Below are 19506 nucleotides of genomic sequence, written 5' to 3'. Positions count from 1 at the left end.
CTCCTTTTTTATGAGCACAGGGGTATGATGACAATAAAAGCTTTGTGGTGATGCATCTGAGGAATATAAAGCTGAATGCTTGCAGCAGATTTTTTTCCAGCAGATTGCTCTGGAAAAAAAAAAAACATGTACAAAGGAATTGCAAGGTGTCAAGCTAAATGTCCACGATGCATCCCAAAACGGAAGAGTTTTCTTCAGCTATTAACAGGAGATCAACAAGTTAATTGATTGTTCTACCGAGACTGAGAGACCACCACCCGCCCAACCATCTGGCCTAATGGAGCTACGAGGGAACCGCGGCGCAATGGGTGGTCTGGACGTGAGGGGTCAGGGGTTAGGGTTGGGCATGCCAGCCATCGGGATTCCAGCCAGCTCCATAATAACGGCAGTGCAGCAGCAGGACTACTCATCCAGTGTCTGGCTCCGCAGGAGGGACAAACTAGAACATGTAAGTTCTGAATGCTGGAGCTGAGGTTGGAGAAACAGATGGCAAGAGACTGAAACGAAAATTTGGGAGCTAGAATGTTGGCTCATTCAGTTGAAAAATCTATATTCAAGACATGCTTACTTGTGTTCTACAAAATATTAATTCCTTTGATTAAAGCGCAGAGCAACAGGACCAACTAAAAATAACAACATGATTATATAATGTAGCCAAAACATTTCACATCCAGTACTTATTTGTGAGTATCCACTGAGACATGTTCTTTGACACTGATCATCGGCTTATGAAAAAAATTGTAATATTAACCTTTAGGGACTATGTGGCACATTTTACGTGCTTTCATTCTCCATCTTTGATGATTTTGGCTGTGTTCATGCGTATGGCATAGATTTTGGCATGACGGTGTACTTTTTTTAATCTTGGAATTTACAGCTGAGCTCCTACAATAAGTCTACAATATACTGTGTAAACAAAATGTTTACATTCATACTGTTAAATGCAAAATATGCACCATTGAAACACATTCAAATTGCAATTTCTGATGCCACGGTCATCAAAGCACAAAAACACGCACTATTTTATTTCTGGGTGTCATTCTGGGCTTTTGCATTGGAATTTGTATTTTTTTCACTATTTTTCCACCTGATGACATTTTTTTTTTTTTTTTTTTTTTTTTTAACCATATTTGACATATTGATATCCCAGGCTGTGATAATAATAATAATAATAATAATAATAATAATAATAATAATAATAATAATAATCTACTTAGCATGTAATATATTGAAAATAATTAATTCAATTGTGTGTGGGGGGGGTGTCATCTAAAAACATTGTAGTATAATGACAAAGATCTGGCATTTACACAGTTAAAATTCTGAAAATTAATGAATATTTGATATTTATGATTAAGACTGATTTTGAAAAATGCATTTTGTGCGCAGAGTCATACGAATGTGTGTAATATTAAAGTAGGCCCTAAGGGTTAAAGTTTAAACGTTCTATTTACAATATTGAGAACATTAGTAGAGCAGTAAATAACTACCTTGCTATGCAGTCAAAAGATATAACGTTTATAGCGTCAGCATTTCATAGAGTACTGGCATCCTGAGCAGAGAATGAAGTCATTCTCGTTTGTGTTTATTGAGCTTCTCTGTTCTTGTTTTGGGCCAGCTGAATTTGCATGTTGGTCACATGACGCCATTACTTAATCAATAGAGATAATGTATTAATCAACAATGAAAAGAATTGTTAGTTGGAGACATGCTAATAAGAAAGTTGGCATATCATGGAATGCATTTGTTGTGTCCCGCTCAGGAACTTTAACTGTAAACCGTTGTTTCAAGAAATGAAATGTAAGTCTCTAAATTGTGCACGTTGTGGGAGATCTGCTTTTATTGCTTGGGGATCAAGCTGTTTTTCACTTCTAACTCCGCAGCAGTGCTTTTCTTTTATTGCTTTGTGATACTCAACAATCACTTTTATTTTGTAACAAAGGAGTTATGTGGTCCTTAGGAGACTCCCTGCTTGCAGGTAAACAGTATCAGTATTCGAAACAGAGCTGCTAGGTGTAGACATTTAGCGTCAGGGAAAAAGAATGGAAGAGATGTGTGTTGAATATTTGATGCTGGAGGGGAACAGTGCCATGTCCAGAGAGCTGCTTTCTTAGCCTGTCTGCATAACCAACGATGAATCAGCCAGTCCCCTTTCTGCAGACCTACACACACACACATATACTTTGCACGCGGCCACTTAAACACACACATACAGTAAGTGTGGACGCCAGACCGCACACACAGACAAGCTATTTTTCAAGCTGGCAGCAGTTGCTTATGTAGGCAAGGGATTTTTGCTGTTTAACCCCCAGACACACAGTCTATGCAATATTTAGCATAAATTAGCACTCTACAGTCTCTCCGCAATTTGTTAACAATACCCAAATTCTTCCAAGAAGTGTTGCCATTTATTCTGATTAAGTTCCATTACACTCACATCTAATGCCCGCAGTGTGTTGGCAACAACAAACTGATCAGATTTCTCCTTCTCGTCATTAAAAAACCCCTCATTAATATGTAGGCTAATGGATTTTTATTTAACAGATTCAGTCTGGATGTACATTTAATGTCAGAGCAAGAGTTTGCCTGCTGACAGTGATGATAAATGTGGAGTAAGTTGGTGGAAGGTGAAGGTGAATACAGAGTGCTTCAGGCACATTGAGTGCCGCTGTCACAGCAGCGTGATATAAGTCAGAAGTTCAGCATCAACTTGATAAACTCGGAGTGAGTCATGAATCCTGAACTAAAGTGCCACGAGCACGCCTTTTATACACCAAATTTTTTTAAATGTTTGAACGCTTTCAGTCCTTTTCTTCTTATAGGGCTTTTTAACCATCAAACTTTTGTGAATAGCTGTGATTTTACCCAAAATATTAACAAAATGCATTTATGAGAATAGTCAAGGTGAGAAAGCAATATTTTAGGCGTTTTAGGGAATGCACTGGTGCAGCAACAAGTCTGGCACATTAGTCTTTTTCTGTTTCCTTTGCTCTTTGTTGTCACACAAATACTGGAAACAGCTATCAATGTGTTTAAACACTCTAAGCAATAAAATACATCACATTTGATTTGTAGCATCGAACTTGTTTCCACATTACAATTTAAAAGTTTGTGAACGTGCCAAAGCTGATGGAACAAAAGCGTCTCAACTTGGAAAATGGGACCATCCAATGAGCACGTAAATTCAGTGATAATGCTGAACGTGACGGAAATCTTTGGTTGTTAATTACGTGAGCGTCCTAAAGAAAAGCTGCATCACATTCTGAAAATGAAATACCATAATGTGACTGTTACTACGCCTTATGCTTTACAAACAAACTAATCAGAATATGACAATCTCAATGTTTACAGTGTGAACTTTTGAGATATGATGATATTGATTAGCCACTATTTTCTCTGTTACATGAACCATATGCTGACTGCTTCCCTACAGCTCATGGACAGTGTGATAACTGCGGCTGCTTTTCTTAAACTATAAGTGCATTTAAGTGGGCGTAATACCATTAATAGTCTTGAGTTAATGGCTGTACTTATATACGTATATTTTATGATAGCTCTGTCCTGTACTTTGAAGTCACTGCTGATAGCTTATTTTCCACACGCTTGGTTTCGAATGCACATTGCACTGATGTAAGTAAATTACCACTTTAGGTTTCTGTTGAGGCAATCAGAGCCAGAGTGTGTTCACTGTTTGCTCTTAAGATGGACTGAAAGTAGAAGAGACAGTCTGGATCAAAGGTGGTGAAGTCTCCCAGATGAGTTTTAAGGGTTAGCAGCTCCAAGTAGAGCCGACTCCTCATGCTGATTGCATTTTCAATTTCATGGTGGCTGTGCTGATGTATAGACGCAGGTCTGTGGCAGTATTGGTCCAACCATATGCAGTCAGGCCCTGAGGCTTTCTCTCCTGGAAACAAAGTGCTCTGAGTCGTTTGCTTTATCTCCATCTCGTATTGTGGGAGAATGAGGGTCATGATGATGGAGATTGTTAAGAAGAGGGTTGAGGACATTTGGAAGTTTTTACTTGGCTCTTCACATTGATTAGTTTTATTCATCTTCGTGCTGCAGGTTTACCATTAACACTCAAATAAAACAAGAAGTGGCCAAGATAAAGAGCTACGGCAGGGACTTCCTTTCAACTTCCTTTGCCCGAGGTCCATTTTTGTCATATGTTTTTAACCATTCAACCTTTGATGTGCTCACTCATCTTTGCCAAAACGCAAATCCAGTTGCAGCAGCCCAGTGCACGTCTGGTGTATGCATGGGTGAGTCTAGGATTTGAGGGCATTTGGGGCTCACATACACTTCTATCAGGGGAACCTGTAAGGATCCTCCCCTTGCACCTCTTTTAAAAAATGTACATGAACAGCTCTATTTTTGTCTATGGCACTTTTTTTACATTCAAAGTACAAGAAAAATTAGTAATAGTGCGAATCAACTTATTTTTATTGTGAATTAGAAAATGGTCGGCAGCCACCAGGCACCCTATCACGGGTCAGATTTGGCCCACGGACCTTAGACTGAGTATTACTGATCCATGGCATCTATTTGGGACAAGCACGCAATCACAGATACAAAGAAGAAAGTTTTGATTTGGAGAATAAAGAGTAAACATTAAATTTAAAAACCATACAACAAGGTAGTTCACTCAAGCTACAAAATCTGCACGGTTATACCATATATTAACAGACCATATAAGGATTTATGCAGTTTTATAGAAATTCAATTGAGAAAATAAACATGATTTTTTTTTTCTCATTAATGAGCAAATTAAATACCTGAGAAATCAAATTAGTTATTAAAAAAATGTTGCCATCAAATAATTCCTTAAAACAGTTTTGCCTTTTTATCTGCAGTATCGCCATCAATAAAGTCAAATTGTAAGAAACAGTTGTCTGACGATGCAAAGCATCAAAACTCAGGGTAGCACAAGTCATAAAAAGGCAAGAATAAGATTTATACGTTCTCATCATATAAACTTTTCTTTTTCTTCACTTAGCCTGGATGGAGGTAAATTGGATTTCATTTGTAATACTGATAGAATTTAAATATTACTTTAAAAAAATCCACTGTCACGTCTTTATACAAACTGTATCCTAGTTCTGGATGATGAACACACCATGGAACTAAATTATAGTGAAGAAATAGTCCCTTACATCTAAAGAATCACTATCAGTAATGACAGATTTATAGGCATTAACAGACTCACACAAACACAATGATGAGTTTTTAGGGAGAGTTAAACTCAATTACTCATCTATTCCCTTGATGATCTTAAAGGATTTCCTATCGTCACATTTAATCTCGACAAATCCCTTTGATAACGGGTGGTTAGTGCTCCGTGAAGAAACAAGAGCCGTGTTAATGCTGCTGTCTTCTGCAGGCATTTTTTCCCCAACAAGCTGAACAAAGCTCTGCTGTTCATCCCCATTATCTGGTGGAGACCTTTGTCTTGACTTTTAAAGCAGCACAGAGCTGACTCCTGCAGTTAAAGATGTTTTCAGTCTTGTATCCCTTTTATTTTTAATTGGGGAGTTTTATCTGACAGGAAATGCCCACCATGAGCTCTGTGCTGTAATTGTCTCTCAACACTTTAACTCAGACACGAAGCAGCTGCCTCATAACACTGTTTGATCTGTCACTAAGACGCCCTAGTGTCTTCATTTGCTCTTTGACATAAAACATATACATCATTGTCAGTCTAATTGGTTAATTAAGGGTGTTTTCAAATGCCTATCAAACAGGATAGTCTCTGTGGTCGATGGAAGACAGCCAGTGAAGGGAAGCTGGTAAAATGAAAGAGGACACTCTTCGGCGCCTGCAGGGGCTGATTAAAGTTAGCCGAGTTTTCACATATTAGGAGTTTTTTCTAGCCAAGTTTCACGGGTCCTTTTGCAGAGACAAGAAAAAAAGAGAGTTGTCTTCATGTCTTCATGGTGTGTGTGAATGTCTAGATTTTTTTCTGACTATAAAATCTGATGCAAAGTGATATACGTGCAGTGATCGGTAAAGCTACTATTTAAATTGACGCTGGGCTGTTTGGCGCCCTGTTTGACAGCTTGGCTCCAGTTCAGCTTCATGTCAGTTCAGCAACAATTTAACGTCGTGCCGAGGCTTCTGGCTTTAATTAAAGTTTTTGCTCCCTCCCATCTGTTTGCTGCTAAGAATGTGTTATGCTGCAGCTGTTAGACAAATCAGACTGATGATTCACTCACTGTCATCTTCTGAACCAAATCACCACAATTGATGTCATGGATCAACACTAACCATTCATTCTGCTTTTCATCTTCCAGTTATCTAATTGACAACCACGACTGCTAGTTATCATAAATGAATCACTGTGTTTTAGAACCTCTGGCTGTAATCCTTCTGCAGTGAAGAAGTGTCAATGTGCTATCATTTCTGGTCAGAGATTATGGCACTCTGACATACGATTCTCAGATCTTTTATAGAAGTAAAATGAGCAACACCACAATTAAAAAATACTTCATCACAAGTACAAGTCCTGCTTTATACATTTCACCTAAATAACAGTGGTATCATCACTAACATGCACTTAAAGATCAAAAGTAAATGCAAACGCATCAGGCACAATGGGCCCATTCGTTGTTATGCGGGTATTTATTTATATGATATTTATAAGATTTATAAGATATTTATTTATTCTGTCTGATTATTTTTACTGATAAACAGTATTTTGATGTTTGTTCAAGGTGGAGCCTATGTTAACACTTCAGCTTAACCTTAAATTTTACATTATGTACGCTTTTAATGACACACTATAGTATAATTTTAATGCAGTTATGAGTGCATCATCTGATGTGCATTATTTATCAATAACTGTAACATTTCCACATATCATATGTTAGTAGGGTTAGTTTACATATTACATATATGAGTTTACATTTTTTACAAACTCATCATATGCTTTATTTAAGTCTTAATCTGCAAAGCAATTCCCAACTGCAACATTCAGATAAATATAGTGGAGGAAGAGAAGTACAATATTTGGAATAAATGACTGTAAAATGAAATACTTCCTTAAAGTTGTACTGAAGCACTGTTAACTTTCTCCACCCAAAAGACAGAGATAGGTGAGGGAGTTAATGAATCACTACAGTATTGAGTTAATGAAGTATAGCATGTTGTCCACATGGTGACACTAATGACTAATTATTACCTTCCACAGACACTTTATTAAATATTTGTGGATTTGTGTATATATAGCCATGTATTCTATACTGTAAAGTCATTAGGTTTATGCCATTTAATAAGAAGAATAAAAAGAAAAAATTCAAGTCAGTAAAAATGGGATTTAAGAAGGTATTTTAAAATAAGTCACTGATTCTGCAACCTGATCTCCTCAGTCAGCCTGACAGCAGTTAGACTTACAGCATAACAACAGTAGAGGGAGCTGTTGTCTAATGTGAAAAAAGTTTTTGAGTGTCTGACTGAAAGTGTGTAAGTGTGTGTTATCAGGCCAGCCATTACAAATGGGACAAAGTTTACCAAATAGGGCCTCTCATCCCCGCTCCAGCACTACTGGTGGTGAGTGTTGGGCAGGGGTCATCCGTACCCTCTGACCCCTCCTGATGACGAGCCTGTGTGCTATACATACAGTGCCAGGATAATAAACACTGTCAGTGTCAATAGAAACTAATTAAATATCTCTCCAGGATCCAGGGGCTTGAAGTGTGCTGGCTGTCAGCTTTACCATATGCAAGCTTCAAATCTGCCTGATCTCATTCACTGTAATTGGCTGTTTTCTCTTTGATGGATTTCTTTACTGTGCGGCATCTCCAAACATGTTACCTCTCTCTCTTTCGTTCAGTCTGACACTCTCTTTACAGCACACACTCATATACAAAACCACATGCCGAGAGAGATTAATGGTGAGAACCCACTGGAAGCCGGGCCCAGGCTTTTTCATGAGGTGAGCTAATTAGGCAATTAGCTGAAATTCATTGCAAGACAAGTTATTATAGCTGAAAAAGTGTTGCAAGAGTGTGATCGCGGGATGCTCACTGTGAAATGTCAGAAGGATTCAAACCTGGCACAAACATCTGTGTGGTGTAATCTTTATGTTTCATGAAGACGCTCTCCATTTCTTTAAAGCACTGAGTTCAGAACGGAGGTTAAATAGGAATTTTTCATATTGGCATTTCATAATCCAATTTAATATTCCCTTCAGCCCTCTCGAGTATCTTGATTTGTGGAAATGTGTTGTATTGAATTTCACAGGTGAACAACTCACAGCTTATAGTAATAATATTGGAAGCTTAGTTCGCTCTCACAGAAATTTTTAATAAAGCAGATGACGCAGAGCGCACTATCTATTATCACTTGATGCCTTTATTGCAATTTTTTTTCTTTAACATCTGTGTGGATCTGGTTTCAAATGTGTGTGCCGACTGTGTGATGAATCATGAAAAGATACTCATTGCTTCCGAGCCGTCAGGCCAGGGAGTTCTTCCAGTGCCAGATTACTTCCTGACCACAGGGGGTATAATTTATTTATCACAATATATCGGATGTTTTCATGCCAAGCAAAGTATAATAAATATACAGGAAGGAAGCTGTTTGAGATGTTTTCACTAGACTTACTGATGATAGAGCAGCGCAGTGACCAGAAGGAAATGTTGGCATTGAACGTTTCAGCAAACCAGGATAGCATTTCCCTTAGGTTTACTAGTTTAAAACTTAAATAATTCACCATTAATTTTCGATCCACTGTATTCATCTATAGCTTATTTATTATTTTTTTATTTACTAAGTTAAGTCTTGTAGAGCGAGGAGTATTTCTTCGCATACTTGCCACTGATGCTAGTTTCATATTGTGTGTGTCTAAAAATGTGGATATTTTCGCCTGTTTTTTAGAAGGTTGGGGTCAACATCGCTACATTAATGATTCACTCATTGGCTTTTAGACTATTGGTCTTTGTCAGGTGACGTATTGCTTGCAGAAGCTGCACTGCTCTGTGATACATTTCCGCTGTCTGACTAAAAGTGTGTGTGCATGTGTGTGTGTGTAGGGGTGAAGCCCAGTTTTCATAATGATTCGTATCAACATTTCTAAAGTTTGTGAGGTGATATTGTCATCCGCTACAAAGGCGTCAGCATATGGGACACACACTCTAGCAGGTGAGCTAAAGGTCGACCAAGACATCACTGCATTTCCTGCCATGATTGTGCCATAAAACGCAATTGTTTTTTTAGGGAAACATTGCTGAGTTTCTACCTGGGATAGTGCCATTGAAGTTTTTTAATTAGACATCACGGCATCTACTGCCAGAACAGTGTCACAAAAAGTGGTTGTTTTCTACTGAGACAGCGCTGTGTTCCTTGCCAGGATAGTTTGACAAAAAGTGGTTGTCTTATACTGAGCTCTTGCTGCGTTTTCTGCCAGGATGGTGCCATTAAAAGTTATAATTATTTTACAGAGAACGCTGCCTTTCCAGAGGGCCTCCAAATTTGGGTATTTTAAGTCAAAACATGATCTTTTCCTGGCCATAACCAAGTGCTTTTTGTGCCTAAACTTAACCACACATTAACCACAGCATTGTTGAAAAGTTGCAATGTATCTGCTGCATAATGATGTACTATTGCTTCATATCCATGGTTTGCAGAATCATACAAGGCCAACATTTTTTCTGACAAATGGGTTAGACAGAGGGAGTCAGTGCTCTGAGGATCAAACCTCAAAGAGAACATGACTCTTGTGTATATATTAATCCAAAGAATTAATTTTTATCTACAAAACAGATTGTATAGGAAAAAGAAAACAAAGGGGAAGTATGAAACATTCTTAGGCAACTTTGCAACATGTGCATCTGCCACATCACTCCAATTAGTATTTGTATTTTGGCTTCACACCCCTTAGATCTTGCAGTAAAATGATTTTGAAGCTGCCAGTGCATTTCCTGTAACAAATCACCATCTGGTGCGGATAGTTGCTCTGCTTGCACAAAGAGGCAAAATTGAACAGCTGATGTTGTTTGTTGGTGCAACTCTTTTCCAGGCTGTCACTTCCTGACAGTAAATCCCACAGAAACTGTGTAACTGCTAAACACGTGGCATGACACACACACATACACACACACACACACACACACACACACACACACACACACACACACACACACACACACAGCACCACACTGACCTGGCCACGTCAATTGTGACGGTCAGTTAAACACAACTTAATGATAAGAATAATAAATGGATTATTATGGATTATTGAATGTATTTCTTATTCCTTCTATTTCCTCTTTTTAGTTTAAGCCTAACCTGTAAAGATATACACAGGCCTATAATACATCAAAATAATATTGTAACTCAGTGAGCTAACATGAAACCAAAACCAGTATAGTACTGGTTTAACACCGGCAGTATGACCTCACACATATACTACAAACTAGCTCTTTGGTGTAAATGCCAAAACAATGACTTTACGGCAAAATGAACCCTGAAAATGACCCTCAATCTGTGTATGGCAGAAGCAGCAATGAATTATTAAATGGGCCAACAGGGCAATAAAAACAACGAAAAACATATAAAATGACCTCAAAGACCCACAAATTTAGCAACTAACAAAATTACCATAAAGTGACAAAAAATAATCTAAAAGAGACACAGATACACAACATAACTACAAAGAGACACAAAAAGCCCCCAAATAGACAAAATGACCACAAAGAGACACAACAAGACCAACAATAGACTCAGTGACCACAAAATCCCCAAAAAGCATGGGATAAAGCAATGAGCAAGTGACATGGCTCGAAATTTAGCAAGAAATTACTAAAAAGTAACAAGGAAACTACCTTGTACATATATATATATATATATATATATATATATATATATATATATATATATATATATATAGCAGCATAAGAAAACTGGTGTGAAGGGTTACAGTATCGAAAGATTTGGTGAATTTTGCAAACAAACATCCACACTAAGAACAGCAGGTAGTTTAAAGGTCAAACAAAAACCCATATCAGCATGTTGCCTGGCTTATAACGGTGCTGGCTGACACTAGCAGAGGGAGGAAGAGGCCAGCAGCTCGACCCTTCATAAAGCTCAGCATCTGATGGGTCCCCACAAACTGCCTGAGGACACGGCAAAGGAGAGCTGCAGCTGGTACCTGAAGACTGACTGTGAAATGACCCGAGCCAGTTGTTTTAACACACGCAGATGCACATGCACGCACACACACACAATCTGTCATCAGAAAAAAACAGGACTGAGAGCGAAGTCTCCCTCATTCTGTGTTGTGTGCGCTGCCAAGTCAGCTAGAAAGTTCTGCAGAGTAATAAAATCATAAAACTCTCCAACTTCTACAGATGGACAGCAGAGATGATGACTGCTGATACTGCATCACTGACGCCTGTGACGAATACAAACACCACCCTTGTTTCTGTTTTTTTTTTGGGGGGGGGGTGTGTAGAGAAACTGACACATCCTACACTTGGAAATAGCAGAATATTTAATCCATCACATTACATATTACTCATGTTTCTTTTATTGCAACAGGCCCTATAATGAAAACTCCTGCTTTAAAGTGTGCATGAAGCTTTTCGTGCATCTTAAATCTATTTTATTTGTTGCATCTTTATTTATAGGCAGCTCTCTGCTACTGTGATGACCCAGAATCCTCTCGGGCATGAAAACTCCTCTGATGTGGAGCACAAAGACACAAACAGAGTCATTTCAGAGCTCAGAGGCAGTCACAGCATGAAGAAATTAATCACACAGAGACGTGATCGGCTATTGATCTGACATACAGCTTGATATATGCAGATATATATTATACATTAGACAAGCATGAATGTGATTATCACGTTGGATTGAAATCTTTAGATTAACGATTATGAATCCACCTTCTGGCACTGCAGGATGATTTCAATAAAGTTAGGATAATTTAAGTGTATGATTTCAGTCACTATGTTCTTGTCATTTACCGCTGAAATAAACAAGAAGGATATCCCATAAAACAGATGAGCAGCTCCACTAATGGGTGAGTGCAACCATCCTAAACTTGAGCTAAAGGTCATCCTTGTAGTCTCACAAGAGATTTGTGAAAGTTGGCTGCGTAAAGTGTAACTTACAGTAATAATGTTTGTTTATAGGTTTTTATTGCCTTGTAGTAAAGTTGTACTGAGCCGGAGGGCAGTGAGCTGCAGATGGATGCACCATAAAAGACATAAAAACATTGTCTTTATAAGGGCTTTAACAATGGAAAATAAAACAGTGTTTTCTTTTCGCTACTATCCTCTGCTACATTTTGCATTTAAATTAAAGTTAAAGGTCCAGTGTATGAGATTTAGGGGGCTTTAGTGCCATCTAGGTGTGAGGACTGCAGACTGCAACAGGCGGAAACTTGATCCGGTTAGATTTAATTGTTCAGGAGATTTTAAACAGGAGCTGAACTATACACAAAGGTCTCTTCCTCCCCAAAACTAACACGTCAGGTGATTAAAACAAGGAAAAACACTGAATAAGGCAGTTTTGCATTACAAATCAGTGTTTCTCCAGCACTGTTTGGCATGTTGGAGACAGGCAACTACCCCAGTGTGTGCTCACCTTATTCTGTGATAAGTAAACATCCAGATGTTCAGGAGGTCTCTGCCGTGAGCCTGGTTATCCACAGAGATCTCTTCCTCCCCAAAATCAAACAGAGCAGGTGATTTAAACCTGTAGAAACACAGAATAAAGCAGTCTTATGTTAAAAAATCAATGTTTTTTAATGCTCTCATCTCAGAGGGGCGTCTACATACAGTGACCAACACAAAAAACCTGAATGGACCTATCAAAGGCCAGTGTTTGGTTTGTCCGTTCTGGGCTACAGTAGAAACATAGCGGTGTAACGTGGTGATCTCCATAAACCAGTAGCATGTCCCTGAGGTTACAAAAACACATTCTTATTTTCAGGTGATAATACACAAAAGAAAACATACTTTTAAATGTTCTCCCTTTTCTCCCAATATGATAATAATATATAAAGTCTTACAAATTTACCTTTAAACTGTTTGTACAAATGACGATTGATTGTTTTTAGCCCAAATAAGTTAGACGTCTAACAGTGCTCAGATTATCTCATCATTTAATGTTGCATTTTAATAATAATATGAAGTACAATAAACAACAATAATGCTGTCCTACTCTTCCACTCTCTCCTTAATATCTTCTACACTGAATGGGCTCTGACCTGCAAAGAGTAACAGCACCCTCTGACGGCCGCTCTGCATCAGCACACAGCTGCAGGGCAGATTAAAAGATTTACTATCCCTGCTCTGTGTGTGAACAGGCGCTGCATTTCAATGTGCTAAAAATGTGTCAAGTTAACCTCCAAAATTATGTCATGATATCTGTGCTTGCTCACTGTGAATACCATGAAGCATATTTTTCTGCACCCAGACAGCTTTCTGTCACATTCACAAACAGGTGCAAGAAATAGGATGCATTAGTGTATCTGAGTCTTGAGTTATTGCAATCTTGACTATAGAAAAGTTAAAAAAAATAGTGAATAAGGATGCAGTTATCCAGTGACACAATACTTTGTAACAGTTTATAGCAATGTGAATGTCTACAAGTGTGCTTTCTACCTGTGCCTCTGCATCAATAGGGCATTTTTCTGCACATTTATTGTATTTCTGATTTTAAAATCTGTGTTTAATGTGTGTTTTTAATCACATGGAGTGAGTGCAAAGGCATCGGCAGCTCACTATCATGCACAGCAGGTTGAGAGGAGAGGCGAATGGATGTGTGGCAGTGAATAAAAAAAAGGAGGAGAGCTGGACCATCCATCTATTTATTCACTCTTCCCTCCCTCTTTCAGCCTCTATATGAGAGAACAGGGAAATGTGAGCTTTCTATTAGAGGAGGAGGGAGGGAGAGGGAGAGTTAGAAGGAGCTGGACGAACACACGATACGGAGAGACAAGAGGAGAAGAGGAAAGTGAGACAGGGAGGAGGGAGGACAGGAAACAGAGAGAAGAGGAGTACTGGATGATAGAAAAAGTGTGAGTCGAGGATATACAGATAGATGGATAGACTGAGGCATCATTTTAGGATTAAGGTGTGTCTCTCCATGGTAGAGTTTTCATTCATATAACAGGCAGGAGGAGCAGCACTTTCCCTCTCTGACACACACACACACACACACACACTTGTATCTATACATTTTTGCTGCGGAGAGAGACCGACTCCCTCCCCTGTGACGCCAGGGGGAAGAGGGGGAAGCGACAGATTTTACAGCTCTCTCTCTCTCTCTCTCTCTCTCTCTCTCTCATAAACACACACACACACACACACACAAACACACACATACACACAGTCTTTTAGTTTTTCTCATCTCTCACACACACGCACACGCACACACACACACACACACACACACACACACAGAGAGAGAGAAAAGCACATGTATTTCAGGGTGGACTCGCGACAGAAAGATGCACCATGAAGGTGAGCTCTTCTTACTATACATTTGTTCAGTTTTTATGCGTGAGAATTTGTGTTAATGTTACTGGGCTTTCAGCCCCCCCCCCCAAAAAAATGAATGCATTTATCTTTGTGGCTTGCCGTCACTACTTTGAATATCTACCTACACTTTTCCTCTGTCTATCTATTCATCCATTTATCTATTTTCTTGTCTAATGGTCTTGAACTGAGAATAACGTTGTGCTCTCGACCTGCGTGCTGTAAATGAGAAAGTGATAATGTTTCTCTCTGGAAGTGTCAGGTGTTCTGACTGTTCTTTGGCTTCAAGTGCTTCACACTCAAGTGGCTTTTGTGCGTGTGAGTGTGTGTGTGAAGAGAGAGTCATGAATTTACTGTAAGATCTGAAGACAGTTGTGTTGGTGGTATTCTTGCATATAGTGTCATGGGAAGTGGCTCATCTTGTCGTGTGTGTGTATCTGTGTGTGTGAGTCATATGCGTTGCATACTGAAGTTATTCTAGAAGACAGCTCTGATCTTGACTTGGTCATGTAAATAATTTCAATTATGGCTTAACATAGTTTGCTGTTGTACATTTGATAAACATGCTGATGCCAACATTGTAGCAACACTGTCTCGCGTCACAGCTCCTCTACAGTGAGACTTTTGGGACTTGTGAAGTGCGTCTCTGTTGCTGGGCAGAGCCAGCAAGACTTTGAATGTCCTATGATCTTCTTTTATTTTCCCTTCCATGTACTGCTTTTTGGCAATAGTAAGAAGAAGATTTGATCCCAAACAGATCATTAGTTCATGAAAAATAACAAATGGAGTTTAGCTATTGTAAATAAAATGTAGTAAAGAAACATAATTTAAAGGATATGGGGTTGTGATATTGGGGTACATGTTGACTGATAATTAACAAGAAATTGCAGTACAGAAATGCCAAAATTAGTTTGAGGCAATTAAGAAAAAGTGTTTCATAGTTTGTCCACAAGAGAGCACTGACAACAAGTTCATTTTTCAACTGTAAAATGCCTCGCTCAGGGCTTAATCAGATGGTAATTTGATAACATACTTTATCACAACACAAATCAAGTTAATAAACGCCAGAGAAGGATGAGCAGACTGAGCTCACCCGGGCTCACCTCACTGTGAACTGACCAGGAGCTTTACTGTAATTGTATTTTACTGACATTTCATCTTGGACAACTATAAATCAGACTTTTACAGCGAGGTTTTCCCTAAACCATTACTCCTTCTTTCCTCCCGCCTCCCTCTTTGATTCTTCCTCTTTGTATCTGTCTCTCTGTGTCTCCTGGTACCATCCGTCTTTCAGCCTGGGTGCACAAAGTGCTGCCTTAAAAGTGGAGCTGCTGGGTCAAAATAGTCTGACCCACTACACTCAGACTGTCTATCAGTGGGGAACACGAAGGAGAGGAGAGGAGGTAGTGATGGGATCGGAGCAAGAGAGAGAGAAAGATCAAAAATGGCAGAATAGAAGACTGGGATGGGCAGTGAGATCTGGGAAGAGAAGAGAAGAGAAGAGAAGAGAAGAGAAGAGAAGAGAAGAGAAGAGAAGAGAAGAGAAGAGAAGAGAAGAGAAGAGGAAGAGAAGAGAAGAGAAGAGAAGAGAAGAGAAGAGAAGAGCGCTGAGAGAAGACCACAGAGATAAAAGGTGGCGTGACGGAGAGAGAAGAGTCTTTCGTAATGCTGCTCACAGACAGCATCAATATGCTGGGTACACGCAGGCACACACTCCCACATTAGCGCACATGCACACACACACAAACAGACCCAGAAGCCTGTCAGACCATGGTGCAAAGCACCAGCAGACAGAAGAGCCCAAAACACCTGAAGTGGTATCCATGGCAACCGAACCACTAGCTCCCTGCTTATTTGTCAAAAACAGTGGGACAGATCCAGCGTTGGTGCATTCACCGTGAATGATGTTGCCTCAAAGACACGGTCATCCTGGACGCACCTCGCCTCTTTTTACACTGAAGGACAGAGTGCATGAGTTCAGGGTTACAGCTGACTCAGTGCACGATGTGTGCAGAGACTGTTGTGTTATTATTCCCTCTGCTGTCTCCCACTGTGGCGTTTTATTTGGTACCACTCTTGATGAGAAACAACAAGTGGCAGACTCGACTGGAAAACCTTGACGAATAAAGAACAAGTGATTCGTTCCTGTGGCAGACTGTGCCTCCATGTCTCAATTTACAGTAAAACTTCGAGCCAAGTCCCAATTAGATGCCCAGTCCCTTTTACTAGCTGAATGTGGCGACACATTTTGACAAATAAAGGCCTGTCTCAATTAGAAGCCCAGTCTGGTTGCAATACAGTTCATTTGAATAGAAGTTCTTTGGATGTATAAAGGTAGTTGGCTACCTGCTGAAGATAACCTTAGGTAGCTGCTGAGATCATGCATACAATACAATATATATACAAAAAATGTATTTAATGTATATATGTTTTGTCAGTATGGAAATAAAACTCAGATCTACAATTCAATCATTCAGTTAATTTTGCTGAAACTGTGAGCATCAAAGAAGAAGTATTACCAGCACAGTAAACAAGAGAGACGCAGAAAAAGAGATTAGTAGATGTAGAAGTCTATTTTTTTTTTAAAAAGCAAGCTTGGGAAAAATGTCCTGTGAACTATATTCATATTTATATATTTAAATTATTTTAATTTTGAAGCATTTTTTCAGGCCATTTCTTGATTTCCTTATTTCAGGCATCTAACCAAAAACAAATTCAAAAACTGCAGTGACTTTAAGATGAGGGAACCAGAGGTGCAAAAATGCTAACTCATTACTAGGTTTTAGGACTCATTCCAGGGGTTCTCTTTTATCTTTTACATTTGCTTGCTGGTTTATTTTGATACAGATCCAGCTTTGGTGGCACGTTAATTTGCTTCAAACACTTAATGTTATTTGACAGGATTGTGCAGCTTGTACAGAAGTTTGTGCACTCTGAGTGCTTACTAGTAGTGCTATATTTAAGTGAACATTGCATCTAGTACATACATGGTGTGATTAATGTTATCACTGCACTATGGTGGCATGCGTGTGGAGTTTGCATGCTGCATGTGTGTTTTGTCTGTGAATGTTTGATTATAATGCTCTTTTCAGAATGCAGCGCATGACATCTGCCCTGTGAGCTGATTCTGCGATGTCCTGATCCTGTCACTTAAGGACAGCGCTCAAACGGCTACCTGTGTGCTGAGTGTGTGAAAAACTGTGAAAGAATGCCTCACATTATCACATAAGCTCTGCTGGGAGAAAAAAATGAAAACGCACTCTACAGTCGATGCCTATGGACGGGTGGTTTGCGGCGTCTAGGCTGTCACTCAGGGAGCCTTTTAAAGTTTGATATTCTGTCAGTGACATTTCAGCAGTTTGATGCAGAACAGCAGGATTTACTTGTTATATAGTCAGAGGCAAGATATTGACAAGCTTTGCAATGAAGTGAATGAAATCCTTGGACATTTTTGCACCTCTTTTAAATTCAGACAAATATTTAAACTGATATAAAAATGTGAAGTCCTGATATCTGTTGTATGGTAAAAAATACAAAGTTGCACAATACAGTATAGAGCTTACATTAATCAGTGCAAATGAGCCATGGATATGAGAAATCATACATAATTCCAGGGTCCTTGAACTGACAAAATGAAATAATAACATCCATTTTGCTGCATAATGTTAATGTGAATAATTACTTTTTTTCTGCCATGACAAAAATCTATTATTCCTATTCAAACTACCATTTTGCTGAGAAACTGAGTGTGGTGAGATAAGCAACTAAACCCACTGAAAACACTGAATAATAAAGCCGTCACACAAACAAAGATTGTTGACACGTTGTACACTCATCTGCCACCTCCATAATCAGAACTTTTTGCTTTGCTACAAAAACATCACACTCTGTTATTCCAAACTTCAGTTGCACTTTTGCACTCTCATCTGAAAGCAGACCACATGGACCACTAAGACAAATGTGCTGTTGAGCAGCAAACATGATGTCTCATACACTGCAATAGCTGATGAGACTCATGGGTAATGTAGTATGTAGGAGTCTCTTGCACTAACAGGTCTAAGCTGTGAGTGATAATAGCCCTCGTTTGGATAGTAGCATCAAAATTTCCTAAGAAACAATGAAAGAGTCAGAATTCAGCCAAGTGTTACTGAAGATCTGATACAGATGTTACTAAGGTCTGAAATTTTAAAGCTAAGGGAGCCATTTTTATCTCTGGGTTTCCTCAAGGAGCCTAGGAAACAAGCCTCGCTTTTGCTTTGCATCCCACATCCAAAAACAGAGAAGCTGTAGCAAACATTCCCTCCATCTACTGAATTAATAATGGAAGTCACAACCTGTGTGTGTGTGTGTGTGTGTGTAGGTGTGTGCTGATTTTATGCTGCACACAGCATGAGTCTCTCACCTCCGACTCGTCAAATGCTGAAGCTTGGTCAGTGGCCCGTCATCCTTTAGTGTCAGAATAAGATGACCCGGGTGGTGACCGCTGTTGACTTCCCCAGCAACTACTACAGAATTAAGAGTGAGAAACTCTACACTTTCACCCAGGAAAGTGCTGTTTGTCTCCCATGTGAAACCAAAAGTCAAGTTATTTAATGACAATATAGCGTGTAGCATACCACCACAGTGACGTATGCCATAAGATATATTTGATGTATGTCACGTGATGTTACATCACATTAGTAACAAGCATATTTATTCATATCCAAACTGTGGTGTGTTTTTCTAAACCTAAATATGTTCTCCCCATGACCCTTGCAAGGACAAGTGGTTACGGACAATGAATGAATGAATGAATGAATGAATTAATTAATTAATTAATGATTAAATATGTTCTTTTGTTGACTAAACCTAGAGAAGTAGATCCCCAAAACATTTTATTTTTTTGACCTACTTTTTAAAATTATTTTGAACAAGACTTAATGAAAGATTTAGCGAGCGGAAACTCTTCATTTCCTGTGAAGACTTAAGTTTATTTTATAAAAACACAATGCGGGGAATGAGTATAAATTGACACAACATGCCC

The 19506-nt window shown here is 39.0% G+C and overlaps 1 protein-coding gene across 1 annotated transcript in view; it reads left to right on the top strand.

Annotated features, from left to right (window-relative positions):
- The first annotated feature begins 277 nt into the window (after positions 1–277).
- LOC121954911 (inactive phospholipase D5-like) overlaps positions 278–19506 on the top strand; it is a 62546-nt gene continuing 43317 nt past the window's right edge. The window contains exon 1 of the mRNA XM_042502654.1: positions 278–448. Coding sequence (XP_042358588.1) covers positions 278–448 — 171 coding nt within the window. The remainder of the gene's footprint in view (positions 449–19506) is intronic.

The sequence above is a fragment of the Plectropomus leopardus genome, chromosome 15 (assembly GCF_008729295.1).
Source record: "Plectropomus leopardus isolate mb chromosome 15, YSFRI_Pleo_2.0, whole genome shotgun sequence".
NCBI lineage: Eukaryota > Metazoa > Chordata > Actinopteri > Perciformes > Serranidae > Plectropomus > Plectropomus leopardus.
This window is presented reverse-complemented; position numbering and strand designations above follow the sequence as displayed.